Below are 26,838 nucleotides of genomic sequence, written 5' to 3'. Positions count from 1 at the left end.
ATGGCACTATCTACAAGGGGGAGGTGGGGGGCACTATCTACAGGGGGCTGTGTGGCACTATCTACTGGGGGGCTATATGGCACTATCTACTGGAGGGGCTGTATGGCACTATCTACAGGGGCGCTGTATGGCAGAATTTACAGGGGGTGGCTGTATGGAAAAATCTATTGTATGTGAGGGCAGTCCGATAGGCCCCTGATGATTGACATCAGGTGGAAAAAAGATCGGCCATGTTGGAGTCTTTGTTCACCCAGGAGATAAGTCCTGCCAGAGGAGTTTGGCAGTGTCTAATCCCCCCCTCCCTATGGCAGTAAACATGCAGACTTGGCCATTCTGAACATGCATGTTTATGCCGGGTTCAGGTGATATAGCTCTTGACTGAACAATGTGTCCTGAACGTACCCCAACCCTTCACTCACCAGACCCCAGGTCCATGCTTGCAGCTTTGCTGTTCAATATCAATATTTTGTGGAGTTATGGTTACATCTTTATGGACACGGATAACAGTACGTGACCTGGGACAGTTAAAGAAACATAAATATTTTAGAAAACAAAGGGTGATTTCAAGAATCTGGATACCAGAAAGGCAAACACAAAAAAAGAACACAGATGATCTAGGCTGGGTTTACACACAAGGGGCCAGATTTATCAATACCATAGATCCAATTGGTATTCTTTGTGGTTTGCCACTAGAGGGAATACCAAGAGGCATCTGGTTACAGTTGGATCTAGTAGTTAGGATAACAAGTGCACAACCCGTATCCAGAACTTTGTTGTGTCTTTTTGCTGAAGTTGGAATGTTGGAATGTTGTTTGTCTAAAATAAGATAAGATGGTTGGTATGTACGTAGACCTATGTTACATATGCCTCAGCACTCCTTTTCCCTCTAAATAATTTGCCTTAGGAAGCAACAGCAGGAAATGAAGCTAGAGACTTTAGACAGTTTGATGGAGATGAACCTTAGTAACCACTCACAGATCAAAAATTGGATAAATATCAGTAATTCTTTACTAGTGTAAAAGCCCCCTGTAACAGGGATTGAAGTAAGAGCTATGATTTATTTGCCCAATAATTCATTCACAAACAACAACCCTCTTTATCCTGATCCTACTCTTCAAGATCCGCTCCTATTCTTTCCACATAATCCAAATGTCATAATTTGTGAAAACAGAGTTTTAAAGTTTCTCTTAAACATAGTAATAATCTCCTTCTGTGAAAAGGTCACTACCAGGCTTGGTGGCTGTTCGAAAAAACATATATACTAGCCAGCTACCCAATCTAAACTGACAAAGAGTATGACCAACATAGCATTGGAATAGCTTAGAAGTCTGAGGGTATCTCACCTGTAGAGGACCACAGTGTCAGCTAAAGATCCTACAAGAAGGTCCGGATATGAGTTTTCATCAATGTCTAGACCCCCAGACAATGAGTAGCCAAAAGTACTTACACCAACACTAACTCCATCCAAGACCTTCAAAGGCAGAGTTAACATGTCAAAGGAAAAGTGGAAACAATATGAAAAATGTAGACAAAACATCAACATTCAGAGTGTAATGGTTAACTGGAAATGGTTAACAATATTTAGCACTTGAGGTAATAACAATTCTGCCTACAAAGCATACCTCAACCTAATATCTCTCATAACATCTCATATAGTTAACACAAGCTTTAATTGCTATCCTTAAAAAAAACTGAAACAAAACAATAATGTAACAGACAAAGTACTTTGAGTTTTACAGAAATACAAAGACGTGTATATATATATATTTATATACATATATATATATATATATATACATATATATATATATATATATATATATATATATATATATATATATATATATATATATATATATATTTCAAAAAACAGGCAGCACTCAAAAAGTTGTAGCAAAATTAGATAAGGTGCTTTATTCCATAAGTCCAATACAGCAACGTTTCAGATCTTCAATAGAGCCTTTTTCAAGCTCTCAAGCTTGAAAAAGGCTCTATTGAAGAGCTGAAATGTTGCTGTATTGGACTGATGGAATAAAGCACCTTTTCTAATTTTGGTACAACTTTTTGAGTGCTGCCTGTTTTTTGAAAAATATATACCTTGGGAGACTATGGCCGTATCCCTGGTGGGCTTGCACCCTCATTTTTATGAGACCTAGACTGTGCGGTTGACATTTTTTGTGTATATATATATATATATATATATATATATATATATACAGTGAAGGAAATAAGTATTTGATCCCTTGCTGATTTTGTAAGTTTGCCCACTGTCAAAGACATGAACAGTCTAGAATTTTTAGGCTAGGTTAATTTTACCAGTGAGAGATAGATTATATAAAAAAAAAAAACAGAAAATCACATTGTCAAAATTATATATATTTATTTGCATTGTGCACAGGGAAATAAGTATTTGATCCCTTTGGCAAACAAGACTTAATACTTGGTGGCAAAACCCTTGTTGGCAAGCACAGCAGTCAGACGTTTTTAGTAGTTGATGATGAGGTTTGCACACATGTTAGATGGAATTTTGGCCCACTCCTCTTTGCAGATCATCTGTAAATCATTAAGATTTCGAGGCTATCGCTTGGCAACTCGGATCTTCAGCTCCCACCATAAGTTTTCGATGGGATTAAGGTCTGGAGACTGGCTAGGCCACTCCATGACCTTAATGTGCTTCTTTTTGAGCCACTCCTTTGTTTCCTTGGCTGTATGTTTCGGGTAATTGTCGTGCTGGAAGACCCAGCCACGAGCCATTTTTAATGTCCTGGTGGATGGAAGGAGGTTGTCACTCAGGATTTGACGGTACATGGCTCCATCCATTCTCCCATTGATGCAGTGAAGTAGTCCTGTGCCCTTAGCAGAGAAACACCCCCAAAACATAATGTTTCCACCTCCATGCTTGACAGTGGGGACGGTGTTCTTTGGGTCATAGGCAGCATTTCTCTTCCTCCAAACACGGCGAGTTGAGTTAATGCCAAAGAGCTCAATTTTAGTCTCATCTGACCACATCACCTTCTCCCAATCACTCTCAGAATCATCCAGATGTTCATTTGCAAACTTCAGACGGGCCTGTACATGTGCCTTCTTGAGCAGGGGGACCTTGCGGGCACTGCAGGATTTTAATCCATTACGGCGTAATGTGTTACCAATGGTTTTCTTGGTGACTGTGGTCCCAGCTGCCTTGAGATCATTAACAAGTTCCCCCCGTGTAGTTTTCGGCTGAGCTCTCACCTTCCTCAGGATGAAGGATACCCCACGAGGTGAGATTTTGCATGGAGCCCCAGATCGATGTCGATTGACAGTCATTTTGTATGTCTTCCATTTTCTTACTATTGCACCAACAGTTGTCTCCCTCTCACCCAGCGTCTTACTTATGGTTTTGTAGCCCATTCCAGCCTTGTGCAGGTCTATGATCTTGTCCCTGACATCCTTAGAAAGCTCTTTGGTCTTGCCCATGTTGTAGAGGTTAGAGTCAGACTGATTAATTGAGTCTGTGGACAGGAGTCTCTTATACAGGTGACCATGTAAGAGCTGTCTTTAATGCAGGCACCAAGTTGATTTGGAGCGTGTAACTGGTCTGGAGGAGGCTGAACTCTTAATGGTTGGTAGGGGATCAAATACTTATTTCTCTGTGCACAATGCAAATAAATATATAGAATTTTGACAATGTGATTTTCAGTTTTTTTTTAAATATAATCTATCTCTCACTGGTAAAATTAACTTAGCCTAAAAATTCTAGACTTTGACAGTGGGCAAACTTACAAAATCAGCAAGGGATCAAATACTTATTTCCTTCACTGTATATATACACACACACAATACATACATATACATAAATACAATATAAATAAATTGAAATATATTTTACAAGTACATCTACAGAAGATTTCTTAAAATATAGCTCTTCTCATAATAATATAAATTTATTTGGAACAGTATTAGTCATTTATTTGGAAAATACAGAAAATAAAATGAAGGAAGCAATGTTCTCTGATTTGATTTGTGAGAGCTGATCTTGGGTGCTGATATGCAGCGATATACAGTACAACTCCTGCATAGAGCCAAAATACGCCGATGGGAAACAAGAATAAAGCAGCAACCGAGGTATTGATAGTAGCACCATATAGAAGACCCCAACCCCCTTCAAGTGGGCCTCCTCAGACTTATTTTTCTGCAGCACTTTCATATGCTGAATTTTTATTTGTTTTTGTTGTTTTTTCAAATAAACGACTTATGCAACAATTTCAGTGCACGCGTTCAGTCAGTGTGGGGGCTGGTGAGTGGATAGTAAGGATAGGCCATACTAAAGTGCCGTAACCTCTTTAATTCGTTTTCTATACAGATAATAAATTATAATAAGGAACTCTTACATTAACATTTCTCATCATTATTACGTTACCTGTGCTGGTTTAGTCACTAATCCTGTTTTGCTTCCATGGTATATAAAGACCTTCCCACTTCCGTCAAATGGGGCTCCTACTGCAATGTCTGTGACAACATAAATTGTGTTAGAATACACTAAATATAAACACACATTCATGATCAGTTTTATTGGCAGAGGTGGCTACACTTTTGGCATGTGATCTACTTCTAGTGTAGTTTTATATGGGGTGATCAACCAACAAATGTATTGGACCCCAGAAAACCAATCAACACACAAAAACTGAAATAAACGGCATTAAGTAATTTGATTAAATTTGTGTCGCTAGTATACAATTAAAGGTAAAATATGGACCAGAGCTTTGTTGCATGGTGAATAACGATGCCATTTTTTTTACAAGTCCCTCTTTCAAATGCCCCAGCGTCCCCATAAGTAATAGTAGCCATAATACGTTCATATTGCACTTGTTCCTCTTCCACGTCTTGAATATGCACAGCCGTGCTGCTCCACTCTTAGACCCTGATCTATGTAATCCTGTCAGGGAGTATGTGAAACCTGCTTCAACTAATAACACCGGACAATCCATGCAACTCACTATTATTTGTCAATATCTCTTTAAAGGGGTTGTATGCGATTAAAAAAAGGTATTTTTTCCAGAAATAGCACCACTCATATTCATTGGGTGCATCTAAAAGAGTAGATTAGCCTGGGAATTGCTTTACTATCAATTCCCCGAACTAGTGTTATTATTAGAATTGCTCTCGAGCACTCTGAGAAACTCAATAATAATGTTTTGGGCTATAGGACATTTTACATCTTTTGATGTTGCCCTGCAGATTCTTCAGCAAACAGTAAAGCACACAAACTACAGAGAAATAACCTAATAAAAACATGTCTATTATGAAAAAAATAGTTATGCTTCACATCTATTGTCCCATTGATTTCACTGTTACAAAAATAAAAAAGACATGCCGAATGACAGGATCGCCACAATGCACTTGATTATATATTTTTTTACTAAAACAGAATCCCTTTAAAATCCACTGGACATGTTTTTATGTTCATATCTGCATTTCTTTTTCTCAAAAAAGCAGAAATGGAGAGGATAAATTTACAGGTATGAACAGATCTTAATTCAGTCCAGAATGATAGCCAAAAATATCAACTAGTATTCATATCATCATTCAACTGCCTTGAGCAAGTCCTATCAACTAGTGGGGTTTATTGATTCCTGTGTTTGAACCCTCTAAGATCAGCTGTTATCTCTGGGTGATCACTTTTCCTAAAAGTATGGAGAGTATCTAATGCATAGATGCCAGTGGTCTTCCATAATTTTGCGGCAGCTCCTTTCTCTAAATGATAGAGGGGTCATATCAGCAGATCTCTAATTACCGCCATATATCCTACAAGGGCATAAGAAAGGGAATGTCCAAAGAAGACAACCCTTTGGAAATTCATCTTTCTAATACTAGTTGATCTTGAACTATTTGCCCCAGCATAATGCTCCAACCAGAAATTGCCAGATGCTAGGATTTGTAGAAGATTAAATCTTGTAGTAGTAAATTAAATCTTCCTACCTGCGCTTTAACATATCATACAGTACATTTGTTTAGAAACCTTCATCTTGAAACTTGTGATTGTTCTAAATGAATGAGTACAAGCTAAATTGTTAGTATATTGCATTTATCCAGACCTTTATATCCATCCTGGTTAATGTCTCCCAAGCTCTCTATGGTTAATCCGAACATGGATTCATCTGTTCCATTCAGCCGAATAGTGGGAGTGCTGTCCAGTTTTCCACCTTTATTCATGTACACATAAACAGCTCCACCAATCTCCTCCTTGCGTGAGAAAAAATTAGGGGCTCCCACCAATAAATCTGTCCAACTAAATTGGGTATATAAGGAATAATAATAACACTGAAAAAACGTAGTAGCAATCCAAATAATGAAAATGACAATGTAATGGGAAACAAATGAGATTATAAATACATTAAGATAAAAAAAAGAATCATACACCATACATGTATATTAACAGCTACAAAGAGTCTTATAAATACATATTATCAAGAAGATAACATAAGATATGCAACACATATGCTATTAATATATATGGAAATAGACTAACTTAGACATACATACACATTTACTAAACATCAGAAAGTGCAATGCAAAATCTCTTTTTGTGACTTGACATTACTACTTTTACAATTTACAGTGTATATGTTTTAAGGTTATTTGTTTTGCACACTGATTTCACACTGGTTTCAGGGTATTCTCTTATTTTGACCTTAAGGAAAAAAATAAAAAAAAGAATATATATATATATATATATATATATATACACATACATACATACATACATACATACATATATATACGTATATATATATATATACGTTACCAGTAGAAGGATGAATCAACTCCTTGGAATGAGATAACAGGAACAGAGGACAAGTAACAGCACCAGGACTTCAGTGTTGGGGAGATGTTGGTTTATTTACCACCAGGTGGAAAGAATGAGTAACGTTTCGGTTCACACCTGAACCTTTCTCAAGCTTGAGAAAGGTTCAGGTGTGAACCGAAACGTTGCTCATTCTTTCCACCTGGTGGTGAATAAACCAACATCTCCCCAACACTGAAGTCCTGGTGCTGTTACTGGTGCTTGTTATATATCATAGCTTGTTATATATCAAGCTTGAGAAAGGTTCAGGTGTGAACCGAAACGTTACTCATTCTTTCCACCTGGTGGTAAATAAACCAACATCTCCCCAACACTGAAGTCCTGGTGCTGTTACTTGTCCTCTGTTCCTGTTATCTCATTCCAAGGAGTTGATTCATCCTTCTACTGGTAACGTGCACGTGGCCTGATGTTCAGTTTGCCTTGAGTGCTGTGTTTATCCTATCTATTTGAACCATATATATATATATATATATATATATATATATATACATATATATATATATATATATATATATATATATATATATGTGTGTAAATATATATATATATATATATATATATATATATATATATATAGTTTCAAAAAATGGTGTGAAAAGCACCTTAGAGCGCAGACAGATCTTGATCTAAGATGGTGAAATCCTAGAGTTGCTAAAATTTGCACTGCCAACAGAAAGACAACCCTGCCGAGAATATATTAGGCTTGCAATTCACTGAAAAAATTTAACAAAAGGGCCCCAACTCTTTGGAAAGCCCCACAACCTCTTCATCTTTATGAAAAGGCCTGAATATGACTAAACTGACTGGTATGCTGGGGAAACTGAATAAGGCCATAGGTTTTATCTCCACTATTTCTTCCATATAAACTTTATGGAATATATCAATGAATTATTAATTATAGAAACATACTAATGTCACAAGGCCACAAAAAAAGAAAACGAAAAAAGCAATGTAGACAGGGGCGTAGCTATAGGAATTCAGAGGCAGCACCCCCTGGGTGCCCAAAGGTTCCTCTGCCACAAAACAAGACACCAGTACTATAAACGGTACATGGTAGGTGGGGGCATTGGTACAGATTTTGTGTTGGGTTCCAGGAGCTATGCCTCTGAATGTAGACGATATGCTTTCTGGAGACTAGCCAAGAATATTCATCCAAATAGATGAATTGGTTCCTGACAATGGATAGAAATATTTAGCCAAATCTAAAATCATCACCTAAAACAAAAGAAAATAAGGGATACATGATGGAAAACAGTTCTGAAACAGGTCCTTATAGTGCATGAGCTATACAGCTGGGTAATGCGCTAAACACCATGCAATGAAATTCTAACATAACACATCAAGTTTTAGTGACTTACCTATCATTGTTGACATCCACCATTGCTACAGAGTACCCAAAGGATGAAGCCAGAGTCTCTCCCCATAGAGTTAGTTCTGGAACAAGTTGGCTTCCCCCATCCCGGCGCAGAATAACCACAGCACCTGTGTGATTGGCCCGGGGGGCTCCGCTTACAAAGCTCAGCTTGTTCCGCCCTGTCACCCCCCACCCCGAGTCCATTGAGAAACCTGGAGAATGCAGGTCAAGAGTCAGTATGAACAATTAATATACATATGGATGCATCACACATAGGAGGAGATGTTAGAGAAATGAAACATGTTGAGGGTTACGGATCTAGAGGACACCCATAAAACCAAGAAGCCAAGGTACAGATAAAAGTTATTAAGGCCTACATTAAGGAACATTATAGTTTTTCCTATGTGTTTTTTTTTAATAGACTTACACATATTGGAATTATTTGGGACATTTAATAAGGCTGAGTACAGGTCACTGCGTGCACAACATGTCATTTCTATGTGTTACTGAACAGCAAATAGAAAAAAGGAATTTCAAGACATTAGGGGTTCATGTTGTAACCATAACGATTATCAAATTTCATAAAATTGGACAAAAACAAAATGAAATAGCAATTGCAGTAGTCCTACAAAGCATTAAAATTTATAGTGACATAAATGACACTGCCTTGTTAAATAAGCCTCAATGTTTTCTACACTCTTCTGGAATAGAGGAATAAAAACATCAATGTACACCATAGTTTTCCAGACTTGTCTGATAACATAACCTTTTTTTAATGATTTCAAAGTTCTTTATATGGAATATAAATGTGATGTTAAATGCTGATTCTATATTTATATAAAACATGAAACTGTATACATGCTATCTACAATATAGTAAAACCTTGACAAACACTAACTGTCTAGGGTTATCTATGGGGTACGAATATGTACTGAAAAACCCAGGTGTACACTGAATAGGAATTATACATATCCCATACGTAATCCTATTTGTGGTGCTACCCATAGTTAGTAGGGCTAACATGAAATGTGTGAGTGATCAGCACAGGACTCTGGATGTTTATTAGCCTTGGATCAGCTCCCTTACAGTCTGGCTCACTGACTACAACGCATGTGTTAGACCGGCCTGTAACAATGGGCCAGCGCTAGAGTTCAATAGTTTTGGTTGTATCACCTCATCCTATGTATATAAAAGTCATATAAGACCTAGTGAGTTGCATATAACCAAAACTAGTTAAGCTGAGACACTAAGTTAGAAATGGTCTACATGAGGTTATAAATGACTTCATCCACCTTTTTAGTACAGATTTGCTTATTAGGAAATGTGCAAAATGAGGTTTGAAAATGGGAGCATATTTATTTTTATCATTATTATTATTCGTTTTATGTGTTGTTTAATTTACCTAATTAAAAAGATTAATTAAAGTCAAAAGATACATTGAACCAGTCTTTTATTTTTCTAAAATATGCCCTTATATCACATTTAGAGAAATTTATACAGCCCCCAAATACGTCCTGCAATGCATATTCCTAGTCCTGTCATAAATGTTTTCAGAATTACTTAGGAATTAGATATTTAGGTAGGCAATATATAAGGTTGAAACATTGCCCAAAGCAAGAATCCAATTTTTTAGGGTTTCAAGCTAGATGTCTATTAGTCAACAAAATTGTTGGGACCCTAATGCTCTGAGTTCCTCTCATATTTCACCAGCAGGGCATACATGGTGGACATCATCTATAAGAAAAGGTGAGAATTGGTCTCATTACATAGAGATTTTCCCAAAAATTTCTGTGTGCAATACCACGTGTTTCTCATGGAAAACCATAATTACTCTCCTTGAGAAACCCTGGTGTGCAATAGTTAGAGCATTATAGCCGGAAATAGAGATCCAATCTCCAATGTTTACTTACTAGAAGTCCCTGTTTTGTGATAAAGAGGAGAAGATGGGTCACTTCTTACAGTAAAAAAGTGGAGCTAATGATAGTAAATGAGCCCTCTACCCTAAATGCCATTCTGGACCAAACCATCAACCTCTCAACCTGCCCCTAACCATGATCACAAATACAGAGGACCTCTAGTAAATAAAAATGTGGAGACCATGCTCTATGTCTAGGTCCAATCTCCAGATAAACTAAGTACTATTAAAACATTTAAGGGATGTAACACTTGCTTCAGTACATAACAATAAAACTCTAACCCTTTTCACATGGCGGATTTTGCATGGCGGGTCCCGCCGCAAAATCAATCGTGGAACTATTCCTGCCGTCGGCAGGAAGATTCCTCACTCCTATTCACTTCAATGGGAGGTTTGGGCGAAGTCCACCTGAAGATCGAGCAGGACGCTACTTTTTTTCCGCTAGCTGAAAAAAAACAACTTCAGGAAAAAGAAGTGTCCGACACCCATTGAAATAAATGGAAGGCAGAATTTTGCGGCAGAATCCGCCACAAATTTCCTCTGTGTGAACACACCCTAACAACATTTTTATTACAGATTCCTAACTACGGTGCATTACTATGATCTAAAACATGGTATCTGGAAACATTTTGAACTTAAAAAAACATGAAAGGTAAATGGTAAGGAATAATATAAGTCATGTATTGGGAACTATATATATAAATAAAGTAAGAATTTCAGAAAAAGCATCAAATCTAGGAATGTAAACCCAAAAATTAACTGTCACAACCTTTAGTACACAAAAATTGTATCCCAACCAAACAAAAACAAAAAAAAAAATACACCCATGAATGTCATTTTCATGATAGCTTACTATGTATCATGCTAAATTACCAGGATATTACTTCTAAGTATTTTACCAATATTTACAATATGTTGTCTCAACCAAAACTCTGATTTGCTCATCTCTACTTTCCATCACTGTTACACTTATAAAAAGAATAACCAATTTTGTTTAAAATATCAACTGCATTCAAAAGCTGGCCATACACATGCTAAAGATGTCGTCCAAACCCTCATTCGGCCGAGAGCTAATTCACCAACTCGGCTGAGCATGCAGGTTTATTTCAGTGGGGAGAGCGGAATAAGCAGCTGTCAGACACCTCTGGCAGGGGCTTATCTCCCGCTGAAACATAGGATCTCAACATGCCCGATCCCTCCTTCCCCTGACATGTGATTGTCTGCCGATCCCACCGAAATGGATGGGTTTGGCTGACTTTTATCTTACAGTTTATAAATAGCCAGCTTTACAGACTTGCTTACAGTGATTTCTTATAGGGAGAAAAACATTGCCATTTCTATTTTTTTATCTGTCTATATATGTCTTACATCATGCCTTATTATGATGTAGTTGATTTATGTGCTATTAATTGTAAATGCACTCCATGAACAAATCCTAAAAATTAGATATCCAAAATATTTCCTATAAAGGTGGATGATGCTTATCATACCATGTGTGCAGTTATTGTTTAGGCCAAAGCAAGCTAGCGGGAGCATTATAGAAACAGTAGCATCATGGAGCTGAGTTAGCATATAGCATAGAGCAGAAAAGCCTATCACCAAGGAGGAAATATATAGCTTTTACATGAGTAGTCCATGATACTCAAATTAGAAATGGAAATAGAGTAGTACTAGGACACCAATAATCATACACATTACTACTGAATATTTTCCACATGTCGTAATAAATTGATATGCCCAAAATGTATCATGTTAAAGTAACGCAAATACAGTAGATCATTTTCAGTAGAATTATTTGCAGCATTATTGTTTTACAATAAAAGTGATACAGTTTGAGTATCATTGACTACCACAGCATAGTGATTCTCATAAAGATGAATATTGCTTTAATTCTGATGCAGGCATAAAGAGCAGCCAGGATATTTGGTTGGCCAAGATTGCTGTATTGATTATAGAAAAGATGTAGATATAAGATAGATCACATAAGCATAAACAAAGGCAGTAGCTTGCATATGGGATGAGCGGAAGATGGAATCAGAAAAATCAATACCATTTCAATATCTTGGACTTTCGACATATATTCACTCTAAAGGTATACATATTAGATGAATGTGGGCCGAACTCGCCAAAATTTCATTGGGACTGGTTGACCATCTAATCGGTATGGCAGTGTCCCGACTCTCCTCCGATATATGACATAGAACGGGCTGTCGGATTTCAACATGCCCGATCATGTTTGTATGTATGATAAGCCAGAGCGTATGTATGGGGGGGGGGTGTCGGAAGAAATAGCTACAGTCTCTAAAGCATATTTCTCCTGACTCCCCCACAAAACATGGACATTGTCTAATGTGTATGGGCACCTTAAGGTTTACTGCATTATGACAATGGTACAAGCGAGATGTCTACCTCATACATTCGGCCAGCAATCAGTGGGATACTTAGCAAAAATTATTTTATGGAATGAACTTGCACCATTGTGTTACAGAGATGTGCTCTCAAATTTTTTTTTTCAAAAAATGCCAATAAATTGAATGTCTAACTTAGTGCCAACTTAAAGGACAAATTAAGGAGCTGCACAACTATTGTCTCCTTCATGTAATGTTATTGTTTATTTTTGTTCACTTTGTCCACAGAATAATTCTGATGGCAACCTGCAAGATTATACAATCCAAAGGGGGAGAGTTACGCTAATGGAGAAGATGTTCAGGAAAAAAAAGAATCAAAAGATAAACCACGCTTAAGACACCATCACAACACCATGCACATAAAATATGATATGCCATTCACCAGAGCAGATGGAAAGGCAGACAGGGTATGGATGACAGGAACATGCAGGAGGTAGGAGCTGAACCGGCCCACACACATGTATGCAAGTTACAAACCTAAATAGCTATTGAGAGCTACATCAGGACCCAGCCTGGCTCCCTCTTCCCTGGGTTCCGGCGATCTATACACCAGCTGATCCGAGTCTGAACTATCAATGTTTGTGACAAACAAGAGTCCTGTGCCATGACCATGAATCCCACAGGAAGTGTGACAGAGGTGTGGAAGAGAGAGAGAGAAGGGAAAACAAGTTAGAAGGGCTAATACACAAGTGTGTCATGGCTGGGGATGCTGAGAGAGGAGACACGAGAGAGGAAGCGGCCACATTAATTATATTGAAGGGTCACTGTAGCTTTAAATGGGTTGTCTCAGGACAACCTCTTGCATATGTATTATTAGGTCTACTTGAGACCTCCTCTATTAGCCGGAGTTGGGATCTGCTGCAAAAAGTGGCTCCCTATATGGAGGACGCTGCAACCATGTACTTGTTCACTCAAATTTGGGAATTATTAATAAACTATAGAAACACTGTAGTAATTATCTTTTTTCTTAGGAGGAAAACCCAGCTGTAGTGTGACCAGTGGTAAAATAAGACATTATTTTTGGGCTGCTTCTTTTTCTCTCACTCTCTCAGCAGCCAGCCATGAAACCATACCAAGATAACTGTGGGATGGTAGAGGGATCAATTCGGGTTTCTGGCTGTTTTCCCCAGCAACTTCATAAGGCCCATCATCGTAAGTACCAAGCTCCAGAACGGTTTGATTAAAGAGCTCCACACGCATCTCACCTGGGAGGTAAAGTGACCAAGAGATGGATGTAAAAGCAGAGATACTATATCTGTATGTGTTAAAAAATAAATACTGTGAAGCCACTCGCACCTCTACATTTACAATGAGCCGCAAACAAAAATATCAGTCGTAATACAATCACTGGATAACATAAAACACTTTCAATGTCTTCATTCTTCCTCATTTCAATCAATATGTCATCCTAAAGAATGAACCCTGGAGAAAAACAAGGAATTTATGGTAACGAGACACAAATTATGAAGTGGAACCAATAATTTTTTGTTGAGGGAATTCTACAGTTGAGTTTTTCTGCTCTGTTTATAATGTTAATCCAGCAGAAAAAGGACAGATACAATATGTTGTATATCATAAATTTGTCACCATACCAGTCCTTTAAATACTATACTATACTGTATTATGTATAACTAAAGCTTACTAGAGGGGCCGCAGTGTAACGATGAGATGTGGGCAGCACTACTGACCTGCTTAACCTTCATCAGTTATTATAAAAACTAGGCTCCAGTTCAGATCACTGTGCCAAGACCTGCCGGCCCTCCTGACATGTTTGTTTTAGTGAATACATGTACAACCCAAAATATGACAATTCTGGAGCATCTTTTCATAACACTCTGGGTTGTGCCGTTCCTCTTTTATTCCTTCTAGAAATTTACGAAGAAATTGACAACTGGGTGTTACCATTACCCATGTCAAAGGGGCGACTCTGAGACTCTGAGCGCAGTTTGGACAGTGTCAGTCAAATTGTGTGGGGACTCACTACCTACTGGTTACACCTGGTTGTCAATTTATTCATAAAATTGAAAGAGGAATAATAAAGGAACAGCACAATGTGGAGTTCTAAGAAAAGTTGGGATATTAGTATTTACTATAACAGATATGTCAGGAGAGGTTTCAAGTCCTAAAATCATATTATATTTTATGAGAAAAGCTGGGGAGGAGACGGGGTTATTTAAAGGGAATGTATTGTAATATATTGACTTATTGTTTAAATCAGGTTTTTATTATACACATTTTTCTTAAATTTTTGGTGGGGTTTGTTTTTTTTAAAACAAAATAGTGATATTACAGTTTTCAAACTGGCCACTAGAGCTTTCACGATAAGCCGATATTTCCTGTTCACTGTAGCTCACTTGTCAGATTTGGGGGTCATTCAGATGAGCGTGTATCATGTCCGTGTGATGGCCGTTAAAACAACAGCCGTCACACGGACTCATTTATTTCAATGGGGCCATTCACATGACCGTTCTTTCAACGGAGCGTGTGAAGGCTCCGTGAAAGTATAAAACATGTCCTAGTTTTTTTGCGCTTTACGCATCCCTCCATAGACTCTAGTCTATGGAGAATGCGTGATAACACGTCCCGCACGTGTGCACCTTGGACGTGAAAAACTGTCGTTTTTCACGTCCGAGGTTGGCCACGTTGATGTGACTGTAGCCTTACTGTATATAGTGGCATAGGATAAGGAGAATCATCTCATTATTATTAGAACGTGGGCAAATTAATGACTCTACTGTATTGTATTATGAATTTCAAACAAGGGTACATGAGGGATTGCTCTTCTTCTTGTGTCCGTCCACCTTTGAGCACCATTTCAGTTTACATATTGAATTACAGAGGTGCATTCAGAAATCTGCAGAATGCGGACCTGAAATCTCCAAGCATTACCTGCTGGCTAAATGTTGTCAGGGGCTTCCTGTGGTGATTTGCATTCTTGGAAAAGTAATCTGATGTAGGAAAAAATGTCCCACTACAACTTGATTATGAATGGACTGAAAAAAGGAACCTAAGGCTCTGTTAACATCTGTGCTATGGCTTCCGATTATAGCAGAAGTCAAAACGCTGTGCCTAATCCGGCATATGATGGATCCAAACGGCTCCTTATTGACCCCATTGACACTAAATGAGGTCCGCCAGGGTTCTGTAGAGGTTTCTGTCATTTTGACAGCAATAATAGCACAGCATGCTGCGCTATTCTTGCTGTTAAAAGTGATTGAAACCTGAAAGGAGCCATTGACGGAAGGGCCAAACCTAGATGTAAACCGAGCCTAACTAAACTAGTAGTGAAAATACATTGTGTCCTCTCGAGGAAGGCTAAGCAACAAAGGAAAAAGTTTATAAAATACAGTCAAAGTATCTTTAGTGCCAGGCCAATTTTAAATCACCATGTAGATAAAAGTGACTAAATACTGTAACAAGTCGTTGGCTATGCAGTTATTGCTATTAAGAGAACATTATTACTAGAGGTGAAAAGTTCAAAAACAATCAAGCGAGACAAAGTATTTGGAACCAGTTTGGCATTTACTCTACAATAAAGAGAACTTCCCTGTGATTTACTTCATAAATCTGACATACAAACCTTTCCAGTTGTAAGTTCCAGGTGCCCCAAACATGATATAATGGCTGTCTGAGGTGAATGCAGCTGACATTCCTTGTTGGCAGAACCCAAACATCTCATGTCCTTGCGGACGACCTTCGCAAAATTTCCATTCCCCTCCATCCAGATCGTCGCTGACAGTCAGATCTTCGCTCAGTACAAAGCAGCGACCAATCACATCTCTTGTTTCTGAGGGCTGATTCACTCTTTGCCGGGACTCGTAGAGATGAGCACAAGTCTGGTCAAAGAAAAATAAATATTGTGAGGGTCTAAGGGTGGTGATGCCCCCTGTATTAACCTGGATAGGGTATACCTGTTGTTAAAGGAATGTTCCTACCAGAAAAGACGCTTCTAGATATATTACATCTGTAAGGCTATGTTATGCTGTTCCGTCCTATTTTACAAAAAAAACAGATAATCATTTCTGTTGATTTCAATGGGATTTTTGATCTATCTAATGGCTTCACGTAGGTGCCATTCTTTCAAGTGTGCTTTTGATGTTCAGAATAGTCTGCTATGCTATTCAACCCAGCATTCCATTCAGGGGTTCTGTAAATATTTCCATTGCTTTTATAGGCAAAAAACCTCAACGGAAGCACCGATAAACTCCAAAGTCCGTTGGGAGCTGTTGGGATTTGTCATGCGACGGCACACCACTATGGCTTTCATTAAGAATAGAAGCCATAGCGCAGATGTGAACAGAGCCTAAAAAATAAGGGAAACCTTACAGATCCATCATCGATCTATTAGAAACAGAAGCCTTGATGCCAGTGTGAACAGAGCCTAAGGTTTCCAAATAAATAAGTTAGATTCAACTACACCCATTAAATAGCCTCTTAATGAGCCATTTAAGGGGCCAACAATTACTTTACACATTCCCATTCACTGTGTGGGGTCTAACATCCATTAGGAGATCTGAAAAGCATCACTTCTGACACAATGATTAACACCTTGAGAAACCAATTAGTGGTACCAAGTAAAACAGTACAACAGTAAACAGTAAAATATATATTTTTTCTCCGTAGAACACATTCCCTTGTGAAATAAACACGCATATATGTGATTGTCAGAGACAGCTAATAGAGCAAGAAGACTGGAAAAGTTTTTTGGCCCTTAGTAGATTTTAGTTCCAGGCTTTTAGACCACTTACACTTTTCACCTGTATTATATTCAGCAGAATAAGAAATTCAAGCACTCTGAACTCAAAAACTGTTTTTGCAGGACACAGCTCCACTTTGTAGAGTAAAGTATAAGGGCATAAGGCAGTCTTAAAAATAAAGCCTTGAATGTAAACATATACAGACACTATATAGCCAGAAGTAAATAAAATCAAGCACACATCCATACAATCTCCATAGACAAACATTGGCACTAATATGGGTCACACGAAGAGCTCATTAACTTTAAACGTGGCTCTGTGATAGGATGCCACCTTTGCTACAAGTCAGTTTGTGAAACTTCCGATCTTTGAGTTGTGCGCCGGTCAACTGTAAGAGTTCATGCACACTGCAGTGAAATTCTTCAGTGTGCTATCCATTTTTTTTAACAGGTAGCACACTGAGCCATTCATTTTTATGGAGCCATGCACACATCCGTTTTTTTTGTGGACTTGCGTGTCCGTTCCGTAAATTATAGAACAGATCCTATTCCTTTCTGTTTTTGCGGATCAGTCTCGCCCATTCTTTTCAATGGTCCTTTAAAAAAATGCACCGCACATGGAAGCCATCTGTGTATGGTCCGTGTTTTGCGGATCCTTGTTTTGCGGCCATATAAAAGGTGATGGATGTGTACATGAGCCCTAAGGGCTATTATTGTGAAATGGAAGGGTCTAGGGGTAACATCATCTCAGCCACGAAGCGGTAAAATCACGCAATCTGACAGAACAGAGCCACCACGTCGCCTATCTTTTGTTGTATCACTCACTACAGAGTTTCAAACAGCCTCTGAAAGGGACATCAGCACAAGAACTTTGCGTTGGGAGCTTCATGAAATCGGTTTCCATGGTTGAGCAGCTGCACACAAGACTAAGATCCCCATGTGCAATTCCAAGCTTCGAAATGAGTAGCCACCACTGGACCAACCTGGCAGTCTGATGGATGAATATGGATTTGGCGGATGCTAGGAAAATGCTACCTACCAGAATACATAATGCCTACTGTAAAAATGAGTGGAGGAGAGATTATGATCTGAGGCTGTTTTTCAGGGTTTGACCCCTAAATGACAGTGAAGGAGAATGTTAATGCTACAGCATACAAAGATCATTCAAACATTGTACGCTTCCAACTTTGTGGCAACAGTTTGAGGAAGGGCCCTTTTCTGTTCCAGCATGACTGTGATCCCTGTGCAAAAGACGAGGTCCCAACCCCATCAAACACCTTTGGGACAAATTGGAATTCTGATTGTGAGTCGGACCTTTTTGTCCAACATCAGTGTCTGACCTCACAAATGCTCTTTTGGCTAAATGAGCACAAATTTAAACAGACACACTCCAAAATCTTGTGGAAAGCCTTCCCAGAAGAATAGAGGCTGATAATGCCACAAAAGGGCTGTATTAATGTGTGGATGGCCATATTACCTGTGATAGACAGGTGTCTACATATTTTTGGCTATATAGTATATGTCTACAGAATATACTGCTCCTGTCCTTGAGGCGTGTCCATTCTGAATTGCACTTCGATGCAGCAAATTTTTCCTCTAATAAATTGAGTACAGTCGAAGAGATCACGCACACAGCAGCACTACAGATTTGTGATGTGTGCATTTGTAATATGGTACCCATGGTCTCCTGTGGACCCAAACGGTACCTCGGTGTGCTTTTGATTTTATACAGGGACACACATAAGAAATCTGTGGGATAAATATACTGTGAAAAGGTGCAGAAAACACAACCCTTATGTTTTTACCATTGACTTTGATTATAAAAAAAGTACACCTCAACGTTTACATTTTTATTGCATAACCAATAGCACTAAAGCCCTATGTTACTGCCTACACTAAATAGAAGGTAAAAAGTATTCAAAAATGATGACACTTTGGCATATGTTGCATTTATGCAAAACAATGGGATTCTATGGTTCCTGTTACTTACTGTTCCTTGGTCCAGCGTATTATTGCAGCATGTGGCAGCAGCTCTAAGATTCTAGATTGTGAGCCCCACACCTCCGGTTACCAGACTCACGTTTTTGGTACTTATGGCTTTCTCGACACCATCGGATGGCGTCATTAGGTGGGCTATTTAAACAGGATCTCTGCAAACAGACGCTGCTGAGGTAATAACCTTTCCTGACTATTGGTTACTTCCTAGTGTATACTTTCACTTTGATCTTGACTGGATTCTGACCTTGGCCTGTCGTTGACTATGACTTTAATTCTAACTCCTTTGACTGACTCTTTTTTCTGACCTCGGCTAGACCTCGCCTTTGCTTGTTGCACCCACAGCAATCCAAGGCTATTTTGGGGACCGCAACTTGATTTCCATTATAGCAAGCTAAACTAAGTCATCAATAAAAAAAATCAGGTAGTTAGTAAAAAATAGCCCTAATAAAGCTGGTCATAGATTAGGGATTTCTGAACGACTTGTCATTAATGGTTGGTCTGTGAAGGTTGTCATTGTCCATAAATTAAAACGACATATCTGCGATCGATGTCTGCATTGATTTGTGGCCTAGTCTGAGCTTCTATTGATAGGATGCAGATCTGTCATTTGGCATGAACAACTTTACAAAGACTGCACCCGACAACGACCAACAAAATCCAATACGGCAGATCAACTTTTCCACAGATATATACCTTTGGTCGGCGTCAGTCACACTCATTAGAGTCACGAAAAGGCACCCACAGTCGGCCAAAAATGGTCTAAATCACGTTAAAATCTCTAGTGTATGTTAAGCTTAATGCATGATCCTGCAGGATGATTTTAATCTTATATCTTTGACTCGGTGACATGTAGTACTCCTAATATATGCTAAGTACAGAAAATAAATAGGCTACTGTATATTAAAAGGAGAAGGTCAAGTAAAAATGCATAAAACATTATTACATAACTCAGAACAGATGTTACCAAAAAATGCTGAAGTGTTAACCAAAATCTTGAAGTTGTTACTATACTTAGAGCCAGTTCCTTTTTACATTGACAACCAAAGTTCAATAAATAAATTTAGCATAAAAATAACAGCAACTTGCATAAACTCTATAACTATCTTTAAAGCTACTTTTATTGCTTATATTTCTGCATTTGACATTAAAGTGTCAGTGAGGTGCTCTCAATTTAAGAAAGTTGCACTTTTACTTATATTCTGTCGTGTCATTTGACTTGTCAGAAGGTTATATCAGTTTTGGTTTGTAAGCGGGCACCAACACCGATTCCCAGAATAGAGCAGTCATAATACTCAATATTGCACCTCAAGGCTGAATTCACACACAGGGAGTTAATCTAATTTTCTGTGTCATTTTTTTTTGGCGGGGGGGGGGTAAAAATGCTGTGGCCCAAGGTTACTTTAGATTTTATAGTAAAATATGAAAAACTCTACTTACACAGCATTTTGGTTTGTAGCGCTTTAGGGGTCACAAAGCTTTGAATACTCTAGGTTTTACATTTTTGCTGTCCTTTTTTTCCATAGGCTGCTCTATAGTATAGTCAAAGCACCAGGAAAAACACCTGTACATGACACTAAATAAAAAAAGCTACAAAAAAAGCATGTAAAAATGCTATTAAAAATGCATGAAATGCTTGGTGTTTTTTACATTCATTTTAAAATTGCAGAAAAGAAAGTGTGTGTGAAGGGAGCCCAAAGGGGTTATCCAAGAAAAACCATTGGAAACAGCTGTGCTAACTGTTTCTGTCAGTCCCATAGACTTTGAATAAAGCGACAGCGCACATGCTTGAACGCCACTACCTTCAAACTCCTCAGCGTGGTCGTGTAGTAAGCAGGAACGGGGGACTGGGGACCCCTGTTCTACAGACCAGTGGGGGTCCTGTAGATAGGTGATAAATGTGTTTTGTTGGAAAACCCCTTTACTCCTTTCAGCACTGGCTGGAGCTTTGATCTCCAGTATCTGCTAACTACAATAAAGGGGTTCTATGACAATATCAAATACCATGGTTCCTTAATTATTATAATCAGTTAATAACTTATCCATACTAAATGCTTAACTTGAAATGTAGGTTGGAAAAAGTTATTATGGAAACTAAAAACCCTACATCACAATATATAACATAATTGACTACAAGATTTAGTATATCTTGCTTACAAGGGTAGATTGAACATCTCCCAACTTAAAGGTGTCTTGCACCATTTATTTAATTTATTAATAATGAAAAAAAAATAAATTATATATATATATATATATATATATATATATACATATATAATGCCACATAACAATGCCCATGAAAAAAAGTGTCACCCGATTTCGCGCTGTCCTGCAGGGCCGTATGAAATAACTGTCTTGAAAAAAATGCTCATCATGTGAAGGAGATAAAATGTTAGAAAAATAATTTTTTTCAGCCCTGAAACCTGGTTTGGGATTCTGTTATTTACCTGCTTCTTTTATTTGGATGTAATGTTTTACTTATAGAGTCAATTGAGTTCTAAAATGTTTATTTGTGTGGACTGTGGTGAAAAAGAGCTTTTCCCTTTATAGTGTAGACTAGTTAATACTTTGCAGGAATGGAGCCTACACGTAGGAAAAGTATAATAAAAAAGCTTTATGAGTTTGATGCATTCCAAATTAGGCTAAAAAAGGTGGATTCATAAACTGGACAATGTGACCTGAGATGAACTATTCTTGGGGGATGTTGGTGAGATACCAAGTGATCAGTCAGTTTGGAGCCATTTCGTAATATTGCAGCTGTACTACACAGAAAAAGAGACACTCAGGCGGCATGCCGTAGCCGTGTGCACGGTCCGTGATTACGGGCACGGACGGCTGTGGTCGGCCACGGACTGTCACCCGCATTTGCGGGCCGTGCTCTCATTATAAAGTATAGGAGCACATTACGCAAAATAAAAAAATAGGACATGTCCTATTTTTTTGCGGGTCATTTCTACAGCGCAGACACTTACCTGTAAATATATAGGAAGGTGTCCGTGGGTCATAGAAATGAATGGATCAGTATTTTGATTCCCAATTACGGATTCGTATTTGCGGATCAAAATTACGGTCGTGTGCATGGGGCCTAACTAAGGGGTTTAGGGAGACAGTGGAGTACCAAGAAAGGCATAGAAATTTTAGGATATTGGAGGAAAACTTTTAGTTGATATCATAGCATTAACAGAGATGTCTGTACTCGAAACTCAAGAAACAAAGAATAATTTCTAACAATATTTATTAATATATTTCTTAATCTATTGAAGTATAATTTTAAACTGCACATTGAAGGAGAAGTTATATTGCGGTCTGAACCAGCATGGTTGTATAATGATATGAGATCTATAATGATATGAGCTGTCACCTCAAGGGAGACATTATGACAGATGCTTGACCTTCATGGTTGTATAATAGCCAAATGATCTGAGGCAATTTTACAAGACCAGATGCAACCTAAAGTGCAAATGCCATTTATATTTTAATGCCACCTTCATAATGTTGTCATTACTGGTGATGCCATACACAAATTAAAGAAAGGTTTCCTGAACAGCAGGATGAAGTCAAACAGCTCCAATGATCTCACCAAGATCTGAACATCATTGATCCTTTGCAGGAAGGACTGAAGCACATCGTGTGAATTGGATTAATACCACTATCATTCTTTGAAAGCCCTAACCAGTTCTGTACTTGTAAAAGTGAAGCTATTCTATAGGGAAAAGATGGCTTACTCCTTATTAGGTACCGGATATTAATATACTGGTGGGTGCTTCCAGCCATTATTCCTATAGCCAGATTGTGTGCAGGTGGAAGATTCCCCTTTAAATTACATGGTTGAGATTAAAACACAGTAGACCTGTCACGTTGGGTTCATGGACCCACTGGGCCTACCCACTGGGCGATATGGCAGCTGGCCAACAGGGCGCAGGTTACAGTCTATAGTTCGTATAGGGTACCTGTGGGAGCTCGGACAGTAGCAAGGCAGGCTCGGCTGGGACTATGCAGCAGGTAGATGTCAGGCGTGGTGTAGCAGGACAGGCATGGTATACAGCACAGCACGACTTCACCTCAGCACGGCACTTGACCAGGATAGCACGGGATACAGGATACAGGACCAGGGAACACTGGGAACTGGGAAACACTAGGAGACCATTTGCATAGACAAACTTAGGGTACGACAACAATGCTCAGGCATGGAAGGAAGGGGCTGAGCCCTTCTTATAGTCCAGGGTGCTATGGGCTAATTAAACATGAAAGTCCGGTGCACGCGCTGCCCCTTTAAGAGTGTGCATAGCCTTTAAATGCATATATCAACACACGTATGATTGATATGTACACTGACCGGTTAGCACTATTCTGTGTTTGTGTATTCCCAAAATATGGTTCTCTTTAATGAATTTTAAAATGTTTATATAAAAATAAAGATGTACTTGTATCTCTGCTTTTGTTTCTGTGCTGTTTCTCTCTTTTTGGGTGTTGATAAACTATATATGAAACAGAATAAATTAAGTTGTTGTACTAAACCCATTATTAATAGGTGTTCTGTCTTAAGACGTAGGAACACTGACACGTAGAGTCCCTGAAAGAAAGCCAAATCGTGTTCCAGAAGTAAATGAGTTGAACAGAGGTGGGAAAGGCAGGTCGGTGCCCAAGGCAGGAGTTCAAGAATCCCCCCCCCCCCCGCCCATCCCAGAAGTTCAGCATGACAACGAAGTGTATTCCTGTATTATTGCTCTTTTTTATGTTTTTTAAAATGTTTGTATTTGAATATAGATGTACCTGCATCTGCACTGCTTTTGTTTCTGTATTCTTTCTCTCTTTTTTTGGGATGATATGTTTTAAGACATTATTATATGTCATAGAGATTAATAATATATTAATTATATTTGGGGTCTAACTTGAAGCCCCAAGAGATAGACTGTCAATTTCAGCAGGGTATGACAGCTCTAACCAAAATATCTTATTTGTACTCACAACAGACATGGATGGCATAGCGCTATTAACTATGATGGGCCAAACATGCGGCCTTCAGAAAAAGGGGCTCTAATAGGAGAAAAAGTGGCACGGCACTTAGCTAGAGCCGCTGCCACTTTGTTCTAAAAATCAGCGGAGGTCCTAGTGCTCGGATCCCCACCGATAGGACACTGATGGCATATTCTAACATGAGAGAACCCCTTTACAATAATAAAACGGTATTTATTTGTGAATATACCTAATTCCATACTTTTGTGTTATTATAACATGATACTGCTTTAGAGATATAACAATAAGAAACAAAGTTGTGTGTCCTCTAAAGTAAAACTTGCTCTGAAACTATTAACTGTAATAAACTTTACCAGTCATTTCTCTTCAGGTGGAATGCAATGGTTCAGTACACATAAATTCACCCAGGCTGCCAGACATGAGAAGCTGCTGGATTAGATGAATAGGACATGGCTACTTTCTATATTCAGCTTTCCAATAAATGCTTCAAGATCTAATCTGCTTTATGATCCTCTAGTAAGTATGCTAATACATTTTCCAGACCATAGTCAGAAGCTGCGCTGCCGCCATTACAGTACAGTGCAAAATATTCACATTGAGGGTAATTAAAAAATATTGGGAAGGAACAACGCTAATACAATTAAAGACAATCATTCCGGAGACCATTCATCCAGGTCAAGAAAATTAAGTTAAAAGGAAGCTGGGACCAGACAGCGCTTGTAAACTATGCAATACAGTTGGTCATTCTAAAAATAAGGCAGGGCCGGGCCGGGTTATGACTTCACATGGAGAAAAACTGCTTGACTGACGAGAATGGAAATATGTGTTTTAAATCTCAGGCTCATTTGGCTTCTTCTGCCTTCTATAAATAATAAAATACTGCAATAAAATGCCAAGATGTTTATATTATAAGAAACTGCAGCTCCTTCCGTCTTATTTCAGGACTGCGGCGGAGGGGTGGGGGTGGGTTGGTTTGTTTACATTTATTAATTTTAGTATAGCACTGGAATTCTTAGCAATAACACATCACCGACTTACGGAAAGAACAAAGATGAATGAGGTTGCTCCTGAAAATAATGACATTTATAGCCCCTCAGTAGTATCCTCATCTTTTCTCACTAGTGACAGATTCGGTCCCTTTGAAAAATGTCATAAAGATATAATTAAAGCAATAAAATAGGAATGCTGTATAGCAAGTCAGAAGCAATGCAATCCAATCTATTTTGGTAAACAGGCCTAGCCATAAATTACATTTCGGGGAAATAAATTTACTTTTGTCGTCACATAATTATTTTCAGTCCACATCAAAAACACTTAGGCTGGATTCACACATTGCATAATTGTTGCAAAGTTTGATGCAGATTTTTGAGCCAAAGCCAGAAGTGTGTCCAGGAGGAAGGAGAAGTAAAAGTTTTTCCTTTTTATTTCCCAATCAATTTGAAACCCAAAAATTTGCATCAAAATTTGCAACAAATATGCAATGTGTGAATCCAGCCTTAAAGGGGTATTCCAGCCTCCAGCATTTTTTCACCTTTCCGTTGAAACCCACACCGATCGCCAGAACAGGGGACCCTAGTCGCCCGTTCCCCCCATCCACAAGAAGGTGACTAGGAGGAGTTTGAATGGAGCAGAGGCCAGGCATGCAGAGTGCTGCACCATTCAAAGTGTATGTGGCTGATGAAAACAGCCGAGCGCTGAGCTAGTTCGGTGGCTGATCGCTGCCATGTTTACGCAGGCGGATGGTCGGGAACGTGCGTTCATATGAGAACTAGTTTCCCCATCATCGACTTGTGTGAAAGGGCCTTATAGAGCACTTTTTTATATACTAAAGGCAAGAGAAGATGAGCAGTTGCACATCTAATCGCACTCAGTGCCTACTCAGACCATTTATCAACTCCGTGACTCAAATATTTACTGCCATTTGAATCACTGAGATATTTTGTGTCTTCGGTTTCGATGATTTTTTTAAGATAAGGCTCGCACAAACTTTTATGCATTTTCTACAAAAAAAAGTTACGCTTTGATGCAGAATTGCTTAGCTCATGGGTGTAAAGTGCTTATTGGCATTTTCACTATGTCCCAGGTATCTAATTTCAGAAAATATATGGGGTTATAATTATTATATTATTATATAATGATTTTTACAATTCAACTAAAAACTGTAGTGAAAGGGTTAATATAGCGGTAATAAATGACACAAATCTCAGAAATACCTTCTTTACACTGCTAATACGTTCACAGATAATAGCTACCAACTTAATATTCTAACATAATATTGCAAATGAACAGTCATGGAAGCAGAAGAATTGATCAATACTGCCCCCTAGGTCACCAAAAATACAGATTAGTAACAAATTTTCAGTAGATAGCACCCATCCCTTTCCTGCTGTGCTGGCTGACAATGCAAAGGTCACCGCATCACCGAGGCAACGTGAATCCCAACTTTCCATCTTAACGTTCGCTCCGCAGTGTTAACATTATGTATTTACCTTGTTCCCCAGGAGACTGAATGGTATGTGTGTGACATGAATACATTAAATACACTGCATCAAAACCCCGAGCCGTTTTTCTTGTATTCCACGTATCTGGCAGAAGAATTCTAATACAATATTCATCACATATACCGCCCATTTCAGAAGCCGGACTTGG

The 26,838-nt window shown here is 38.5% G+C and overlaps 1 protein-coding gene across 3 annotated transcripts in view; it reads right to left on the bottom strand.

Moving 5' to 3' along the window:
* ITGA7 (integrin subunit alpha 7) overlaps positions 1–26,838 on the bottom strand; it is a 169,981-nt gene that overhangs the window by 47,858 nt on the left and 95,285 nt on the right. Inside the window, exons 4-11 of one of the 3 annotated variants that reach the window (XM_075852163.1) lie at positions 16,102–16,357; positions 13,595–13,726; positions 12,999–13,118; positions 8,203–8,410; positions 6,075–6,268; positions 4,400–4,488; positions 1,344–1,471; positions 420–515 (exon numbers count right to left, since the gene is read on the bottom strand). In XM_075852163.1, the coding sequence (XP_075708278.1) occupies positions 420–515; positions 1,344–1,471; positions 4,400–4,488; positions 6,075–6,268; positions 8,203–8,410; positions 12,999–13,118; positions 13,595–13,726; positions 16,102–16,357 (1,223 nt within the window). The remainder of the gene's footprint in view (positions 1–419; positions 516–1,343; positions 1,472–4,399; positions 4,489–6,074; positions 6,269–8,202; positions 8,411–12,998; positions 13,119–13,594; positions 13,727–16,101; positions 16,358–26,838) is intronic. The other 2 variants (XM_075852161.1, XM_075852162.1) reach the window with 2 other exon arrangements.

Source organism: Rhinoderma darwinii, chromosome 2 (genome assembly GCF_050947455.1).
Source record: "Rhinoderma darwinii isolate aRhiDar2 chromosome 2, aRhiDar2.hap1, whole genome shotgun sequence".
Classification (NCBI taxonomy): Eukaryota; Metazoa; Chordata; class Amphibia; order Anura; family Rhinodermatidae; genus Rhinoderma; species Rhinoderma darwinii.
The sequence above is the reverse complement of the archived record's forward strand: the minus strand, read 5'-3'. Positions and strand labels throughout refer to the sequence as shown.